Genomic DNA, 18,823 nt, shown 5'->3' on the forward strand with positions numbered 1-18,823 from the left:
TGAGTTTCTTCACTGTAGTGCATTGCCAGTCACCGGTGCTGGTAACAGTGGCTCCTGCCTGCTGTGTGAGTCTCCAGGCCAGGCGCTGCCCAGGGGGGCATGCCGACACCAGGTACTGCCACAACTATGTGGTTCTACCACCTGGTCATGGGTAGCACAATGGGGCGGCGCCCCTCCTTGGCTGATGCCCCTGCCAAGTGCCATCCTGGGCAAGGGGTAGATACACCCCTGCTAGAAGGTTAGTCTGCTCTGGAGAGACAGAATCTGACTGGCCGTGATGTGTTCCAGATCTTCCCCTCACCCTGTGATCAGGCCGGTGGTGACTGCGTGCAGCTACTCCCCCAGGCCCTGTCAACCCACCCCTTGAGTCGCCCAATTCCAGACATGGCTTCCTCCTACGGGTCTTTTTTTTTTTTTTTTTTAAATGTAAAGAAAAAGTCACCTGGACAACAAGTGGCCCCACAGGTGTCGACCTACTGGGAATCTTCCTGGTGAGTCCTATAGCCAATCTGTCCCAGCTCTGGAATCAATCGTTACTCTCAAGTAAGAGAAGCAAGTGACCGAACCTTCAGTTTTTTTATCATCTGCAGCAAGGCCACCAGAGTGACGGAAAAATGCCCAAACCGAAAACAGCTCTTCACAAGGAACCATTGGGACACACTAACAATAATCAGGTAGATGTTGGTGAACACTGTCTTCACCAGTGCCAACTACAATACACCAGTGCCAACTACAATACACCAGTGCCAGCTACAATACGCCAGTGCCAGCTACAATACGCCAGTGTAAACTACAATACACCAGTGCCAGCTACAATACACCAGTGCCAGCTACAATACACCAGTGTAGAAATTAACTAAAACATTTGAAAAACACACAAGAAATGGAACATCCTATCAGTAAACATTTTTTAAAATAAATAAAAATCAGATGGACCACAAATTGATAAAGCAAAACCTTTGTGAAAGCCGCTCTTAAAAAGTCTGCATTTGGGCTATTTGGGTGAACATCCATTGACTTCTGGATAACAACCAATTGACTGGCGAAAAAGCCTTCCTTATAATAGGGCTGCTATTGGGACCTGATTTACCTCCTGATGGGTTCTCTCAATGCCTAATACACTAATGTCCTCCACTACAGTGAGCACAGGAAAGGGGCATAAGGACTCCTTATTGCATTTACCACCATTGAATGAAAATCCCTTGTATGCCTCTTTTTTTGAGACGTGGCCCCTTCTGTGATTTGGTGTCTTTTAAACTTTTTGGATAGAACTGTATTTAGCTGTGTAACCTCCTATCACACTTCGATAAATAGACTCCAACCCATCATGTTTTTCCCTAAATTCCTCATCATATACAGTAGCCTCCCGTGTTGCCCTTTAAATTCTTATGTATTCTGTGGATAAGGGGAATATATTTGAATACTGTCATGTATGCTTTAGGCCAGTGATTCCCAACCACGGTCCTCAGGGCACACTAACAGTCCTGGTTATAGTGATATCCAGGCTAAAGCACAGATGGTTTAATCAAAATAACTGAGGTACTAATTAAGTAGCCTGTGCTCAAGTATGGCTATCCTTAAAACCTGGACTGTTAGTGTGCCTTGAGGACCGTGGTTGGAAACCCCTGCTTTACGCCAAAAAATAATACATACCCCCTAGAGCAGTGGTTCTCAAACTCGGTCCTCAGGACCCCACACAGTTCATGTTTTGCAGGTCACCCAGCAGGTGCACAGGTGTACTCATTACTCACTGACACATTTTAAAGATCCACAGGTGAAGCTAATTATTTCAATTGTGATTCTGTCAGGAGACCTGGAAAACATGCACTGTTTGGGATCTTGAGGACCGAGTTTGAGAACCTGTGCCCTAGACAGTAGATGTATGATCTTAAAGCCTCTTCCCCTGTTCCCCCTCTAGCCTTGGAGGAATCGAACTCATTTTTACCCTCCTCAGTCATTTGCAATTCCTAGGGCGAAGGTCCCGCAGGGCTGCTGTATTTGAGAATTGTGTAGTGTCACCCTCTGACCAGCATAACTGGAAAATGGATATGATCAGTGCCTGCTCTGCCACCAGCAGCTGCAAGGTGCTTCTCCACTAAATGGGTGATTTTAAGGGGCTGAATCCTGCTAACTCCACCACTGGAACTGGAATGAGCCATGCCCAGTATCCCAAGAAAAATGCCACACTCACCTGAACCCCAACTTTACAGAGCCTAAAACACCACCTGATTGACCAGCTGATTGTGAGATTGTCAACTACACAGACTCTGACTGCGGAAACCTTTGGTGCAATAGACAAGAAGATGGATGAAAAAAATGCTGCAAAAAGTAAGGGGGGGAAATGGATTTTATTCCAGCAAAGATGGGAAACCAGCAAAAAATACAGACAAAAAGCAGTACAGAATGAAGGATGGTGAATTTACTGGAAAAGCCCCTCGCACAACAGCAGCTGGGGGCACAAAAGAGGACCAAATGTAACATAATGAGATTAGAGGAGGTGAATCATCTGCATCATGTGATGTGTGATCAGCAACCAATGATAATGCTCCAACGCATTGTATAGCGTAAAGCGAGTGTGTGGTAAGTGTGAGTGCATGGTGAGGGCACTTGCTCTGACCTTTTACCACCAGTCAAGAACTGCTTCTGGAATTCAGCATGGAAGAAAGAGCTTCTGCCTTAGAACAAAATGGCCGCTGAATGTGGGCATAGCCAGATGGCTGTAAGAGTGTGAAATGGCGGCTTCTTATAGAGAAGGCCCTTGTGGACAGCTTTACCCCACTTCATCTTCACTACTAAAAATATGCTACGGGATGCAGAGGATGAAGGGGATGCAAGTTACCAAACCACTGTGACCATCCCCCCTCTTCCCCTCAGCTTCTGGGCAAGAATTTCAAGGCTGCAACCAGAGAAATTGGTCCAAGGCTTGTACAGTATTATGATGCAGGAACATAGAGATCCATTATAGCGGTTGGGTGGATGACCATGATGGGACTGTAAGTAGGTGAGGTCCCAATGACCAGACAGCCAGGCAGGAAAAAGTCATCTAGAAGGCAGAGCATGGGGCAAAACAATCCCCATGGGAAGGACAGGAAGGGGGAAGGGAATGAGTCACCCACCTGGGCCAGGACATTTTGTTAGGTAAAAAATGGAGAAGGGAAGAGGGAAAATAGAAGAGAGGAGAAAATTGAATCAAAGAAGAGGGAAACAAAGGCAAAGAGCAAAGACCAATAAGGGCAAAATAAAATATTATATGAGGGAGAGAGAGAAGAGAATACAGAAAAACAGAAGCCGAGATAAAAACAGCAAACACTATGGACAATGGACAATTCACATTGTGTTACTTTCCCAACAATTCCTGAAAGAACAAAGAGGAAGTTCCATTGTCACCTACAACATAATAAACTACACAGCAACAAACAGTTACCCCTAACAAACCCCAAATAAAGCTACTAACTAAGCACCCCCATGCCAGACAAGCCCCTGCATTTTCATTCTGTTGGGTTTACACTAGGGATGAGCGGGTTTGGTTCTCAGAGAACCGAACCCACCCGAATTTTGCAGATCAGAGTCGGATCCAAGAAGGCTCGAAGTTTCCCGCCTGACTCGGATCTCGAAACCGAGCAAAGCTATAGAGTTGGAAATCTCGCGGTTCGCAACCTTACATCTCTATGATCAATGTGGTATATAAGGACCACGTGGCGGATGCCATTTTACTCTGGCTGTGGAGACTGAACAGGGAGGGTGGGCAGTGTAGTGCTGGGAGAGTGGTGCTGTGTCCTGGGCTGGTGCTGCAGTGCTGATCCATTCTGGGCTGATGCTCTGCTGTCTGCTGTGTCCTGGGCTGGTGCTCTGCTGTCTGCTGTGTCCTGGGCTGGTGCTCTGCTGTCTGCTGTGTCCTGGGCTGGTGCTCTGCTGTCTGCTGTGTCCATCTGGGCTGGTGCAGAATATATCTGGGCTGGTGCTGCATCCATCTGGGCCCAAGTTCTGGACTCCAAATAAATAAATAAAAATATATTGTAAAAATAAAAAATTGACTTTTAGTGTAATATTTTTCTGTGTGTGTGTCTGTGTGTGTGCGCATGTTAGGCTTAACCGCACAAGATCCAGCCAGCAACGCAAGTTGCAACCTAGTGCTGCCCGACTCCTGTCATAATCAATCGTTGCTCTGGGCCCAAGTTCTTGAGCATAAAGGAAAAAAAATTGTCTTTTTTTTATCTTTAACTGTCTGTGTGTGCGTGTATCCAGCCAGTAACGCAACTTGCAACCAAGTGCTGCCCGACTCCAGTAGTGATCAATCGCTGCTCTGGGCCCAAGTTCTTGAGCATAAAAAAATTAAAATCAATTGTCTTTTTTTGATGTTTTACTGTCTGTGTGTGCGTGTTAGGCTTAATCGCACAAGATCCAGCCAGCAATGCAAGTTGCAACCTAGTGCTGCCCGACTCCTGACGTGATCAATCTGTGCTCTGGGCCCAAGTTCTGGAGTGGAAATAAAATAAAAATACATTGTCTTTTTTTTGGCAAATTTTTTTTGTGTGCATGTCAGCCACACCTGGCTGTCACTGTCATCGGCATAGGTGCGCAGGGGTGCTGTGCTCCTGTCTGTTGAGGGGCTGCTGCCCAAAATAATAAACAAATTTTATTGTGTGCATGTTAGCCACACCTATCATCGGCGTAGCTGCGCAGGGGTGCGGTGCTGCTGTCTGTCAAGGGCTGCATGAATATTGCAATGAAAACTTTTGGTTAAGTTATTGGGTTACAAAGTTTTTTTTTGTTTTTTTTAAATCTTAAACATAGCAGAAATGTTATCCTAACAGCTTATAAAGTTAGATGCTCTAAAAAACTAAAGCCTATATTTATTTACAAACCTACAGTATATAGAGTAGACATCCTAAATTCTAAAACTTTTCTATTCAAAAATGTAAACAAAAGAAAGATTATGTCTAGTGTGTTGTAGTGTGTTATTAGAACAAGCGGAACAGAGCATTAAATGCAACATTTCATTTTAAGGTTTAAAGTTTTACATTGTGTCTGGAGATCATTTACAAAGCAGAAAAAGAGCTCCACCATAAGCGGCAGATGACTAAACTCACACACAAAAGGTTTAATAGAAATAGATACAACACCAGATCAGATGTTTACCCTGGAGATTCTGTCTGATTCATCATGGTGCCCCCAAGACCAAGATTGTGCAAATTCTGCCAAAAGAGCGACTGACACCACAGCTAAACATAAGAGTCACCTTCTGGATGTGAATTGTCTCATTTGCATGGGGAAAACACAACCCTCAGATGAGATGGATCTCAGCCAGTGAACAATTGAAATCACCATTAAAAAGTCACAATGGAAGACTACAGTGTGGAGAATCTTTCTTCACAGTCAGGAGAGGCCTCAGAGAACATGAAAAAAGATGCTCTAGGTGCTGAACTTCAAGGGATTTCTCCATCATGTTCTGCAGTATGGAAAGGTTTCATTCACATGTTTTCTATAAAGCAGTTCAAAGTTACAGCCTTCAAAGTGTCTGGCTATAACACCCCTTTGCCAGGAATTGCCAAAGATTATTACAAATAAAGGAATCTGTCCGGAATCTGTCTGGGAATTCATGGATCGTATTTGGCCTGAATGCACTAAGACATTCAGCAATTCTGTCACTGTGTTCTGTAGTCGACTTTTCCTACCTGAATCGCAAACTGAAATATGGAATAGTAAGCACAGACAACATGGAGGCCTTTGTTATTCCGCTGCCTGCATGCCAACCAATACCTCCCAGACTACACCCACTGGGGGGGACCAGGTCTTGATAATGACCATCCCCATTTGTTGCTAGGCCTTCTTCTTCCAAACCATCCATCCTGGACTTTCTGTCCAAAAAGGGTGAGCAGGGTACAGAAAGAGGAGCTAGATGTCCCCAATGAAATTTTTTTTTTCATCTATAATAGATGATGTGGAGAGATAAGAGCTTCAGGTGTTGGAACAGGGGCTGACACCTATTTGGCTTCCCTCCAGAGAACAGAGCTCTATGCCTGAGCTGATAGGTAGGTAGCCTCTGTCTGTTGGTAAACACCCTTCAGGAGATGGCAACCCATAATAACAACTATAATAATAATAATAATAATAATGTGTCCACTGATAAATTATAATGATAACCAGCCTGATCCCTTAACAGCAACATACCCCATATGGCCAACTCATAACATGACACCCAGTTTGCAGCCTCCTCTTCCTTATGGCACTAATCCAGTCTCCATGGTTGAACGATCAGCCATGTGTGGTCCACCCAATTTTTGGCCTTCTACATTCTAACATCATATTCACATATCTAAGAAGTGGAGAGTGGGAACAATGGCAATTTGAAGGCCACTAACTAACTCTGTCCCTGTACAGGTTGATTACGGTGTGGTGGACATATGATGCTATTGTTCGGGACTGTAACCCTTCTGATATATCACCACATGAGTTGGATTAATTAATGGAAATGCTATGTACTGATAGTTTTGATAACCAAGAATATTTACTACTGAGCCTTCTGGCCGCTTAATCTATTTTGTTATGTATGTGTCATAGTTCAGGAAGCATAAATATAATTAGTATATACAGTATATCACTACTGTGTATAACATTCTGTATAATTGATTTGCCTGTAAATAAATATCAGAGCTTGAATTTCACGTTTGAACTCACTTTCAGAATCATAATTCATACGTATGCATGTATTTGCAAATATTACTGTATATATGATAAAACGTATGTTAATAGAACTTTATCTATATTTACATAGCATCTATATATATTAGTATTGAAGACTCCTTCTTCAATAATTGCCACCCCAGTATAAATAGAATATAGAAAAGATTCCTCTACAGCGAGGACCCTGGGTATGTCAGTGTTTATCTGTGATGTATGAACTTGTGTGTGAAATAAGTTATCTACCATTGTCCTTGGCCAACAGGTGAGAAGTGACCTCATTACTTACCTACTGTTTGTATTCTCTGCTTCTTTTCTCCTGTTCCCATCAGACGACACCTTGTTTGAGGCTGGAGTGAAGGTTCAGATTCACAGTCAGGAGGAGCCGCCGTTTATAGACCAGTTGGGCTTTGGTGTAGCTCCAGGATTCCAGACACTTGTGTCCTGTCAGCAGCAGCAGGTATCCTTTTCTCACCGATGCAAGGGTCACTATGTGCTGACTCTCAGGGTCACTATGTGCCGACTCTCAGCGTCACTATGTGCCGACTCTCAGCGTCACTCGAGCAATGTGCTGACTCTCAGGGTCACTCGGACAATGTGCTGACTCTCAGGGTCACTCGGACAATGTGCTGACTCTCAGGGTCACTCGGACAATGTGCTGACTCTCAGGGTCACTATGTGCTGACTCTCAGGGTCACTCGGGCAATGTGCTGACTGTCAGGGTCACTCAGGCAATGTGCTGACTCTCAGGGTCACTCGGGCAATGTGCTGACTCTCAGGGTCACTCGGGCAATGTGCTGACTCTCAGGGTCACTATGTGCGGACTCTCAGGGTCACTCGGGCAATGTGCTGACTCTCAGGGTCACTCGGGCAATGTGCTGACTCTCAGGGTCACTCGGGCAATGTGCTGACTCTCAGGGTCACTCGGGCAATGTGCTGACTCTCAGGGTCACTCAGACAATGTGCTGACTCTCAGGGTCACTCGGACAATGTGCTGACTCTCAGGGTCACTCGGACAATGTGCTGACTCTCAGGGTCACTGGGACAATGTGCTTACTGTTTTTCAGATGGATATTGGGGCTGATTCACTATCATATTCAATGGTGAACATGCACACAATCGGCTGATTGCTGCATTCTGCGTATGTATAGCATTTGTGGGTGGTGACGGGGGGTGGTCGGGCAAAAGCATTTGTGACAGTGCATTTCAACGTCATAATAGGGTCGTGCATAAATTATCCACTGCGATGACCTACAGTACACTGTAGGGTGGGTTCAAAAATAAAATAAAAAAGTTTCCGCATCAATTGTGAGGGTTTAAAAAAAAATAAAAAATAAAAATGTGTGGGACCACTCGAGAAGATAAATGCGATTTAGTTTTTCAAAATCAGATAATATATCTTAGTTGGCCAACTGGCGCCTAAAGATTTTGTATTTACGCCCTATAGGCATGTCGCAGAACACACCGCAATGCGCTCTGACAGCGCTTTTTTTCATACGGTTTGTTACTAAGTAGAAGAATACAATAGTTGTGACTCGTAATACACGCCCTGTTCACCGTATAGGGTCATATTTTAAGTGCACTCAACATAGCCGTATTATCTAAAATGCTGTAGTCGGGTATCTGTTACCCTCTGCCTGCAGCTCTCAGCTTAATGCAAACAAATACATGGAACAGGTAACCCACCACATGCACGATTCTGACCACAGCCAACAGAATTGTGCGTACTTACATTGGAACCCCAAATCCATCTGCAGACCCTGTAATCCATAAGGTGCATGTTGTGTGGTTTTCTGACAAAACTAAACCACAGTGTAAGGATGGTTCTGGCATTAGTGAAAGTCTCTAGGTACCTCCCTGTCTCACTGAGAAGTGTCGTTGATCCTGTGCTCCGCAGGAATGTTGTCTGGACTCACCCAGGAATGTCCTCTTGTCGATGACCACAGATGACAGCCGTGATATTAGGTTACTTGGTGTGAGCTCCATCTGAACATGTGCCGGTATTTCACGTACCTGAAATCAATTTAAAGGGATAAAAATACTAACCAGCTCATAAACTGGGAAAAGGTCAATGTCACAGAGCCTCCAGCTCTCCATACTATACCCTCAGATGTACTCACCCAAATGTGCACGGGTGGAGTAAATCCTCATTCTGTGTTCTCTTCACACAACCAAAGTGTGGAAAGAATTGTAAAATGAGTGACTGAGGCTTCTGAAAGTGCTGTGATGAGGTGAGCCGCGATGGTTACTGTCACGACCAGCCGGCCGATTCTCCAGATACCTCAATCTGAGAATCGCCACCAGTGACTTATGGTTACCTCAGCACGTGCGGTTACTATAACACGGTTCTGCCACCACCAACGAAGTTAACAGGAGTCGTTAGGTTCTCCCCTTAAATCTCAATTTGCACACTCACTTACATAGAGTTACGTAGCTTTGACCTCACAGGCTCGTGAATTCGACAAGAACACAGAGAAAACACTGGATTAAGAATGTTTAATCCCAAAAATATTTCCAAGGTTATTGATTACAGAAAAAGGTAGTACAAATAGGGACAATACAAATATATCACAAATAGGTTTCAGAAAATAAAAGGAATTAAAATGAAAAAGAACCCAGAGTCTTTACATCTAGACTCAGTCGTGAAGGAGACACAGGAGCATTGGATTCTGGCCAGTCGTCAGGACTCTCCTTGGGCACAAGAACACTTATCACTGAGGGAGATGCATAGTTATACTCTCACAGCTGCACTAGCCCCCACCTTTGGGGTTTTCACTCTTTCATTGCTGTACACTGGGCAATAAGAAATCGGCCCCACCCTTCCATATTGTCTATAGGAAGTAGGGGGTCTTGAAACAGTGTTAAGGGGTCTTTAGAAACCAATAAGCAGGTAACATACCCTACATCTCTGTCATCTCCCTCCTAAAGGGTTTTATATCCCATGACCAGGTCTGACCATCTGCATTAAGGATGTATCTCTCCCCAAACTTTATGGCCTGTAGAGATAAGAGATGGTTATCTAGATGCCTGGTTCCAGGAAGACAAATCTCCTCCAAGCTTAGTATTCCTACAGGTCAAATACAGGACACTGCCTAGAAACCATGTTGATACACACATTATATATATATATATATTTACATGACATCATTCCTGGCGATTATTCTTGAGATAAACGCTACAGTTACTCTCCGTCACACACAGTAATGCCACAGTTTGGTTCTACAAAATATTACAAGCCACTAAAAGATTGAGCAGTGATCGGCTGAGTACGTTATAGACTGACAGGGTGGGCGGCGGGTGGGACATGTGATGCTCTGCAGTTTGTACAGTGCTGCACCACAAGCACCAGGTTCAGGTGTGTACGGATTGCTCTGGTGGCCGATTTCCCCGTAGCTAAGATAGGACACACGTGACAGAGAGACACAGTAACCAGTCAGGAGGGAAGGTGCAACGCAATTTTATTGTAACCAAAGAATAACAATTGTTACAGGAGATATTTACCATTCACAGATTGAATTAAATAAATTACACTTTTCAATATCAAGATATTTACTTCTTACCTCCCCGTTCTCTACCAGTGACCCCAGCTGGCAAGTAATGTGTAACCAACAGAAAACACCATTCTGCAGAACTTTACATTCACTAAAAGCAAATGAGAGAACAGGACATAAAACCTTTAATATACAGTCTGTGCTAATGCTTCAACTTTTACTGAGAAAACGTGGGAAAAACACATACAGGCCAAGCTTGTATCAGTAGTGCACCAGCAGGTTATAGCTTTAATATACAGTCTGTGCTAATTCTTCAACTTTTACTACAAGAATTGCCAGCCGGGGTTACACAGGGCTAAATAAACAATTAATGTACATTACACCACAGAAAATGACAAGGTAAAAGATTTACAGCAAACATACACCTTGTGCTAAGAGATGACAAAAAAAATAGTATACATTACATCAGCATGAATGGACACCGGCAACAAGCAGCATATAAAAGACATTTTATATTAACACGAATACCAGAAAATATTCAAACATTTCATGGCAAGCAAAATAATAATCAGCATTGACAACAATAACACAGCAACAAGGCGCAATGCCCAGAGAGAGAACAGCATTTATATCATACATACCAACTCTCCCTCATTGTCAGGGAGACTCCCTGAAATAGTAGCAATCTCCCTGACTCCCTGAAGAGGCTAGCAATCTCCCTGATTGGATCTTACCCCCATTATGAAGTTGTTATATAAAATAATAAAGCATATATACATTCAAATGGCATCATTAGTATCGTTTCTCTGCATTGGTTACACGGCACAATGATCCCTATGGCTACATGCATTGGTATAATTTCCCTGCATTGGGTATAAGGCACAATGATCCCTATGGCTACATGCATTAGTATCATTCCCCTGCATTGTGTATAAGGCACAATGATCCCTATGGCTACATGCATTAGTATTATTCCCCTGCATTGTGTATAAGGCACAATGATCCCTATGGTTACATGCATTAGTATAATTTCCCTGCATTGGGTATGAGGCACAATGATCCCTATGGCTACATGCATTAGTATAATTTCCCTGCATTGGGTATAAGGCACAATGATCCCTATGGCTACATGTATTAGTATCATGTCCCTGCATTGGGTATAAGGCACAATGATCCCTATGGCTACATGTATTAGTATCATGTCCCTGCATTGGGTATAAGGCACAATGATCCCTATGGTTACATGTATTAGTATCATGTCCCTGCATTGGGTATAAGGCACAATGATCCCTATGGTTACATGTATTAGTATAATTTCCCTGCATTGGGTATAAGGCACAATGATCCCTATGGTTACATGTATTAGTATAATTTCCCTGCATTGGGTATAAGGCACAATGATCCCTATGGCTACATGCATTAGTATCATTTCCCTGCATTGGGTATAAGGCACAATGATCCCTATGGCTACATGTATTAGTATCATGTCCCTGCATTGGGTATAAGGCACAATGATCCCTATGGTTACATGTATTAGTATAATTTCCCTGCATTGGGTATAAGGCACAATGATCCCTATGGTTACATGTATTAGTATAATTTCCCTGCATTGGGTATAAGGCACAATGATCCCTATGGCTACATGCATTAGTATAATTTCCCTGCATTGGGTATAAGGCACAATGATCCCTATGGCTACATGTATTAGTATCATTCTCCTGCATTGTGTATAAGGCACAATGATCCCTATGGCTAAATGCATTAGTATCATTCCCCTGCATTTTGTATAAGGCACAATGATCCCTATGGCTACATGCATTTTCTGAAAAGTATTAGTGTGTTTTCATTAAGAAATAGAGGTTATTAACTGCTTTGGGGCTGGTTTACATTTGGATATAAGTCGATTTTATGACACACCTCTCAGATGTAGCAGTACACGCCAACTGTAACGCTGCGCTCATAGGTGTTTCTTTGACAATCTCCCTGAAATGCTTTTCAAAAAGTAGGCAAGAATGATTTAAATAACAAATTTCAGCAAGAATAAATACAGATTACATTAGATTACAACGACATTTGACATCCCATTAGACATGAGCTGACACAAGTAACTCACGTCCCCTCCCGGACAGGAGCTGGAGGTTCACAGGAAAGAAAATAACCACCAATACAACTCTTGGGGGACAGAAGAGGTAACCTATCTTTCAGTTCACCCCTATTTCAACACTTTACCTAATTTAAAGACACTGTCAATGAGAGTTTAAATGGCAGGCTAGTATAAACTGATAAACCCCCTGTGTGGGCCTAAGAGTAGGTACTGGGCACAACTGCACGGTGGCAGCTCCTAGAAGGGGAGAAGAGACCCACTGAAAAAAAAAAAGGCTGGGGACCCACTAGAAGGCACTATGGGGAGGAGGCAAGGGGAAGTCACAGTCTCTCCACAGGCAGGGGCTCTTCCGACAAAATCAGACTCCAGTGATACGCCAGCAGCAAACTCGGGATGCTGTGCACACCGCACCAGGCTGCGCTATGTGCGGAGGAGCAGTTGTGGGGTACTTTTAGGCGGCTTTTAAGAAGGGTGAGGCAGGGTCCAGTAAACAGGGTCTCCTTTCCGCGTTCCGGTATCCAACAGTGATGTCGTCCTCCCCGCGCGGCTCCACAGCGATGCCCTCTTCAGGAGCAGGCTTTCCCAACAAGCGGCTGCTTTCCCCGGCGGCAGCTTCGCTCCTCAGCAGCACGATCCTCCACCAGGTACACACTCCTTCTGCCGGCCGAGCAGTCCTTGGTGGGTCCTCCTCCCCAGCTGCGGTGTTCTCCTCAGCGGAGGCTGTCCTCACCGGTGCTGGCAGTCACCAGCGGTAGTCATCTCTGTAATGGCAGGCTCTCCACTCTGGTCCACAGGAGTTCCTCTTCTGATCCCAGGCTGGTAGACATTAACAGGCTGCAACCCGGCACCAGCGTAGCAGATCTGCAGCTCCAGGGGTCCTCTGGTCTGCTGGCACTGCTTCAGGCAGCCTGCAGCTAAAGGGGTCCTCTCTGTGGGTTCTCAGGTTCTCCCAGCAGTCCTCGGTGGCAGCAGGGCTCCAGACAGCCTCTTCGGCTCCAGCACTCTGGTAAGCAAGGGGATTAGGAAGATCCTCTAACAGTGGCTATCCTTTTATCCAGACCCAATGGCCAGTCCGGCTCCAGTCAGCTCTGCTCCCCTTCAAGGAGGTGGCATGGCAGCCTTCGTTAAAGCAGGTACCCAGCAGGAAGGGCGCGTTCTGGGGCCCCACATCCGTCCGAGCTGCCCTTTTAACTCCTCACTTCAGGGGTTGGCAGGTCCAGCCTCACCCTTCTTCGTGCAGCAAAACAATCTGCACTCCAAACCAGCAGCATCCAGCCCCTCTCACAGGGCAGCAACCCGACAAGCTTCCCTCAATCCTCCAGGGAGCTATCATTAAACACTTTGGTCCTGTCTCAAATCCTCCTCCTCGGCTATGTCTGGGACTCCTAATAGGCCAGAGGGCACCAGTAGCAGCCCACCCACAGGTCCCTCTGCCATACAACCTAAGGGGCCAATCAATGGGGGGTCATTTTCCTGGGTTGCTGGCCTGCTGGACAATCTTCCCCCCTGACTGCACATACCCAGTAGGGGTTCAGGGACAGTGGGGTCACTCTGAGTTCAGTGTCACTATCTATGTGAATGGGGCGGTTATCTCTATATATAAATAAATTGGGGGGGCCCTATTTGGGACACAAATATGGGGGTACCACAGACACAAGCTGCAGCCACTTCCACATGGTGAGTCCTGGGTTGTTGTATGTATTTGTTGACAACAAGGTGAGAGCTGCAGGCAGAGGGTAACATACACCCTTCTACTGCATATTAGATAATACGGCTATGTTGAGCGCACTTACTACAGTATATGACAATATAAAGTGAACAGGGCGTGTATTACCAGTCACAGCTATTGTATTCTGCTACTTAGCAACAAACAGTATGAAAAAAAGCGCTTGCCAGAGCTAACCCTAACCGGCAATCACCTTCCCGTGGTCCCACAACTATTTTTCGACCCTCGCAATCAGAGCCTGTGTAAGTGTGTGTGACGCTGTGATGGTACTCCTTGTTACTGATGGTGTCTCAGTCATGTGTAATCACTGCGTGTGATGAGGTTAGTAATTCCTGAGTAAGGTCAGAGCCTGTGTAAGTGTGTGTGAGGCTGTGATGGTACTCCATGTTCCTGATGGTGTCTCAGTCTTGTGTAATCACTGTGTGTGATGAGGTTAGTAATTCCTGAGTAAGGTCAGAGCCTGTGTAAGTGTGTGTGACGCTGTGATGGTACTCCTTGTTACTGATGGTGTCTCAGTCTTGTGTAGTCACTGTGTGTGATGAGGTTAGTAATTCCTGAGTAAGGTCAGAGCCTGTGTAAGTGTGTGTGAGGTAGGGATGTGCAGGCTCGGATAGGTTCGAGTTTGCACGTGGAGTTCGGATTTTTCCCTCCAAAAAAACGGAACTCAGAACGAGGCAAAACGTCATCTTACATGGACGAACATCATCATTCCTGGACAAAAGACCAGGAATGATGATGTTCGTCCATGTAAGATGACGTTTTGCCTCGTTCTGAGTTCCGTTTTTTTGGAGGGAAAAATCCGAACTCCACGTGCAAACTCGAACCTATCCGAGCCTGCACATCCCTAGTGTGAGGATGTGATGGTACTCCATTTTACTAATGGTTTGTCAGTCTTGTCTAGTCACTGTGCGTGATGAGGTTAGTAATTCCTGAGTAAGGTCATAGCCTGCGTAAGTGTGTGTGAGGCTGTGATGGTACTCCATGTTACTGATGGTATCTCAGTCTTGTGTAATCACTGTGTGTGATTGTTAGCAATTCCTGAGTAAGGTCAGAGCCTGTGTAAGTGTGTGTGAGGCTGTGATGGTACTCCATGTTACTGATGGTGTCTCAGTCTTGTGTAATCACTGTGTGTGATGAGGTTAGTAATTCCTGAGTAAGGTCAGAGCCTGTGTAAGTGTGTGTGAGGATGTGATGGTACTCCATGTTACTGATGGTTTCTCAGTCTTGTGTAGTCACTGTGTGTGATGAGGTTAGTAATTCCTGAGTAAGGTCATAGCCTGTGTAAGTGTGTGTGAGGCTGTGATGGTACTCCATGTTACTGATGGTGTCTCAGTCTTGTGTAGTCACTGTGTGTGATGAGGTTAGTAATTCCTGAGTAATGTCATAGCCTGTGTAAGTGTGTGTGAGGATGTGATGGTAATCCATGTTATTTATGGTGTCTCAGTCTTGTGTAATCACTGTGTGTGATGAGGTTAGTAATTCCTAAGTAAGGTCAGAGCCTGTGTAAGTGTGTGTGACGCTGTGATACTACTCCATGTTACTGATGGTATCTCAGTCTTTTGTAGTCACTGTGTGTGATGAGGTTAGTAATTCCTGAGTAAGATCAGAGCCTGTGAAAGTGTGTGTGACGCTGTGATGGTACTCCTTGTTACTGATGGTGTCTCAGTCTTGTGTAATCACTGTGTGTGATGAGGTTAGTAATTCCTGAGTAAGGTCAGAGCCTGTGTAAGTGTGTGTGAGGCTGTGATGGTACTCCATTTTATTGATGGTGTCTCAGTCTTGTGTAGTCACTGTGCGTGATGAGGTTAGTAATTCCTGAGTAAGGTCATAGCCTGCGTAAGTGTGTGTGAGGCTGTGACGGTACTCTATGTTACTGATGGTTTCTCAATCTTGTGTAGTCAATGTGTGTGATGAGGTTAGTAATTCCTGAGTAAGGTCAGAGCCTGTGTAAGTGTGTGTGAGGCTGTGATGGTACTCCATGTTACTGATGGTATCTCAGTCTTGTGTAATCACTGCGTGTGATGAGGTTAGTAATTCCTGAGTAAGGTCAGAGCCTGTGTAAGTGTGTGTGAGGATGTGATGGTACTCCATGTTACTGATGGTTTCTCAGTCTTGTGTAATCACTGCGTATGATGAGGTTAGTAATTCCTGAGTAAGGTCAGAGCCTGTGTAAGTGTGTGTGAGGCTGTGATGGTACTCCATGTTACTGATGGTATCTCAGTCTTGTGTAATCACTGCGTGTGATGAGGTTAGTAATTCCTGAGTAAGGTCAGAGCCTGTGTAAGTGTGTGTGAGGCTGTGATGGTACTCCATGTTACTGATGGTATCTCAGTCTTGTGTAATCACTGCGTGTGATGAGGTTAGTAATTCCTGAGTAAGGTCAGAGCCTGTGTAAGTATGTGTGAGGCTGTGATGGTACTCCATGTTACTGATGGTATCTTTGTCTTGTGTAGTCAATGCGTGTGATGAGGTTAGTAATTCCTGAGTAAGGTCAGAGCCTGTGTAAGTGTGTGTGATGCTGTGATAGTACTCCATGTTACTGATGGTTTCTCAGTCTTGTGTAATCACTGTGTGTGACGAGGTTAGTAATTCCTGAGTAAGGTCAGAGCCTGTGTAAGTGTGTTTGAGGCTGTGATGGTACTCCATGTTACTGATGGTATCACAGTCTTGTGTAGTCACTGCGTGTGATGAGGTTAGTAATTCCTGAGTAAGGTCAGAGCTGTGTGTGAGGCTGTGATGGTACTCCATGTTACTAATGGTATCTCAGTCTTGTGTAATCACTGTGTGTGATGAATTTAGTAATTCCTGAGTAAGGTCAGAGCCTGTGTAAGTGTGTGTGAGGCTGCGATTGTACTCCATGTTACTGATGGTATCTCAGTCTTGTGTAATCACTGTGTGTGATGAAGTTAGTAATTCCTGAGTAAGGTCAGGGCCTGTGTAAGTGTGTGTGAGGCTGTCATAGTACTCAATGTTACAGATGGTTTCTCAGTCTGTGTAATCACTGTGTGTGATGAGGTTAGTAATTCCTGAGCAAGGTCATAGCCTGTGTAAGTGTGTGTGAGGTTGTGATGGTACTCCATGTTACTGATGGTGTCTCAGCCTTGTGTAATCACAGCGTGTGATGAGGTTAGTAATTCCTGAGTAAGGTCAGAGCCTGTGTAAGTGTGTGTGAGGCTGCGATGGTACTCCATGTTACTGATGGTTTCTCAGTCTTGTGTAGTCACTGTGTGATTCCAGAGTAAGGTCAGAGTCTGTGTAAGTGTGTGTGAGGCTGTGATGGTACTCCATGTTACTGTTGGTCTCTCAGTCTTGTGTAGTCACTGTGTGTGATGAGGTTAGTAATTCCTGAGTAAGGTCAGAGCCTGTGTAAGTATGTGTGAGGCTGTGATGGTACTCCATGTTACTGACGGTGTCTCAGTCTTGTGTAGTCACTGTGTGTGATGAGGTTAGTAATTCCTGAGTAAGGTCAGAGCTGTGTAAGTGTGTGAAGCTGTGATGGTACTCCAAGTTACTGATGGAATCACAGTCTTGTGTAGTCACTGCGTGTGATGAGGTTAGTAATTCCTGAGTAAGGTCAGAGCCTGTGTAAGTGTGTGTGAGGATGTGATGGTACTCCATGTTACTGATGGTATCTCAGTCTTGTGTAATCACTGCGTGTGATGAGGTTAGTAATTCCTGAGTAAGGTCAGAGCCTGTGTAAGTGTGTGTGAGGCTGTGATGGTACTCCATGTTACTGATGGTTTCTCAGTCTTGTGTAATCACTGTGTGTGATGAGGTTAGTATTCCTTAGTAAGGTCAGAGCCTGTGTAAGTGTGTGTGAGGCTGTGATGGTACTTCATGTTACTGATGGTTTCTCAGTCTTGTGTAATCACTGTGTGTGATGAGGTTAGTAATTCCTGAGTAAGGTCAGAGACTGTGTAAGTATGTGTGAGGCTGTAATAGTACTCCATGTTACTGATGGTTTCTCAGTCTTGTGTAATCACTGTGTGTGATGAGGTTAGTAATTCCTGAGTAAGGTCAGAGCTTGTGTAAGTGTGTGTGATGATTTGATGGTACTCCATGTTACTGATGGTCTCTCAGCCTTGTGTAATCACTGTGTGTGATGAGGTTAGTAAATCCTGAGTAAGGTCAGAGCCTGTGTAAGTGTGTGTGAGGCTGTGATGGTACTCCATGTTACTGATGGTATCTCAGTCTTGTGTAGTCACTGCGTGTGATGAGGTTAGTAATTCCTGAGTAAGGTCAGAGCCTGTGTAAGTGTGTGTGAGGCTGTGATGGTACTCCATGTTACTGATGGTATCTTTGTCTTGTGTAGTCACTGCGCGTGATGAGGTTAGTAATTCCTGAGTAAGGTCAGAGCCTGTGTAAGTGTGTGTGAGGCTGTGATAGTACTCCATGTTACTGATGGTTTCTCAGTCTTGTGTAATCACTGTGTGTGACGAGGTTAGTAATTCCTGAGTAAGGTCAGAGCCTGTGTAAGTGTGTTTGAGGCTGTGATGGTACTCCATGTTACTGATGGTATCACAGTCTTGTGTAGTCACTGCGTGTGATGAGGTTAGTAATTCCTGAGTAAGGTCAGAGCTGTGTGTGAGGCTGTGATGGTACTCCATGTTACTAATGGTATCTCAGTCTTGTGTAATCACTGTGTGTGATGAATTTAGTAATTCCTGAGTAAGGTCAGAGCCTGTGTAAGTGTGTGTGAGGCTGCGATGGTACTCCATGTTACTGATGGTATCTCAGTCTTGTGTAATCACTGTGTGTGATGAAGTTAGTAATTCCAGAGTAAGGTCAGAGCCTGTGTAAGTGTGTGTGAGGCTGTGATGG

General features: G+C 44.7%; 1 protein-coding gene across 1 annotated transcript in view; it reads left to right on the top strand.

Moving 5' to 3' along the window:
- The window catches only part of LOC148442101 (acid-sensing ion channel 1C-like), a gene marked incomplete at its 3' end in the record, with an annotated part of 595,053 nt that overhangs the window by 315,765 nt on the left and 260,465 nt on the right, over positions 1–18,823 (top strand). Inside the window, exon 3 of the mRNA XM_088464233.1 lies at positions 7,014–7,141. Within this exon, the coding sequence (XP_088320359.1) occupies positions 7,014–7,141 (128 nt within the window). The remainder of the gene's footprint in view (positions 1–7,013; positions 7,142–18,823) is intronic.

Source organism: Taudactylus pleione, unplaced genomic scaffold, assembly GCF_031769625.1.
Source record: "Taudactylus pleione unplaced genomic scaffold, aTauple2 ptg001619l, whole genome shotgun sequence".
In the NCBI taxonomy this organism is placed as follows: Eukaryota; Metazoa; Chordata; class Amphibia; order Anura; family Myobatrachidae; genus Taudactylus; species Taudactylus pleione.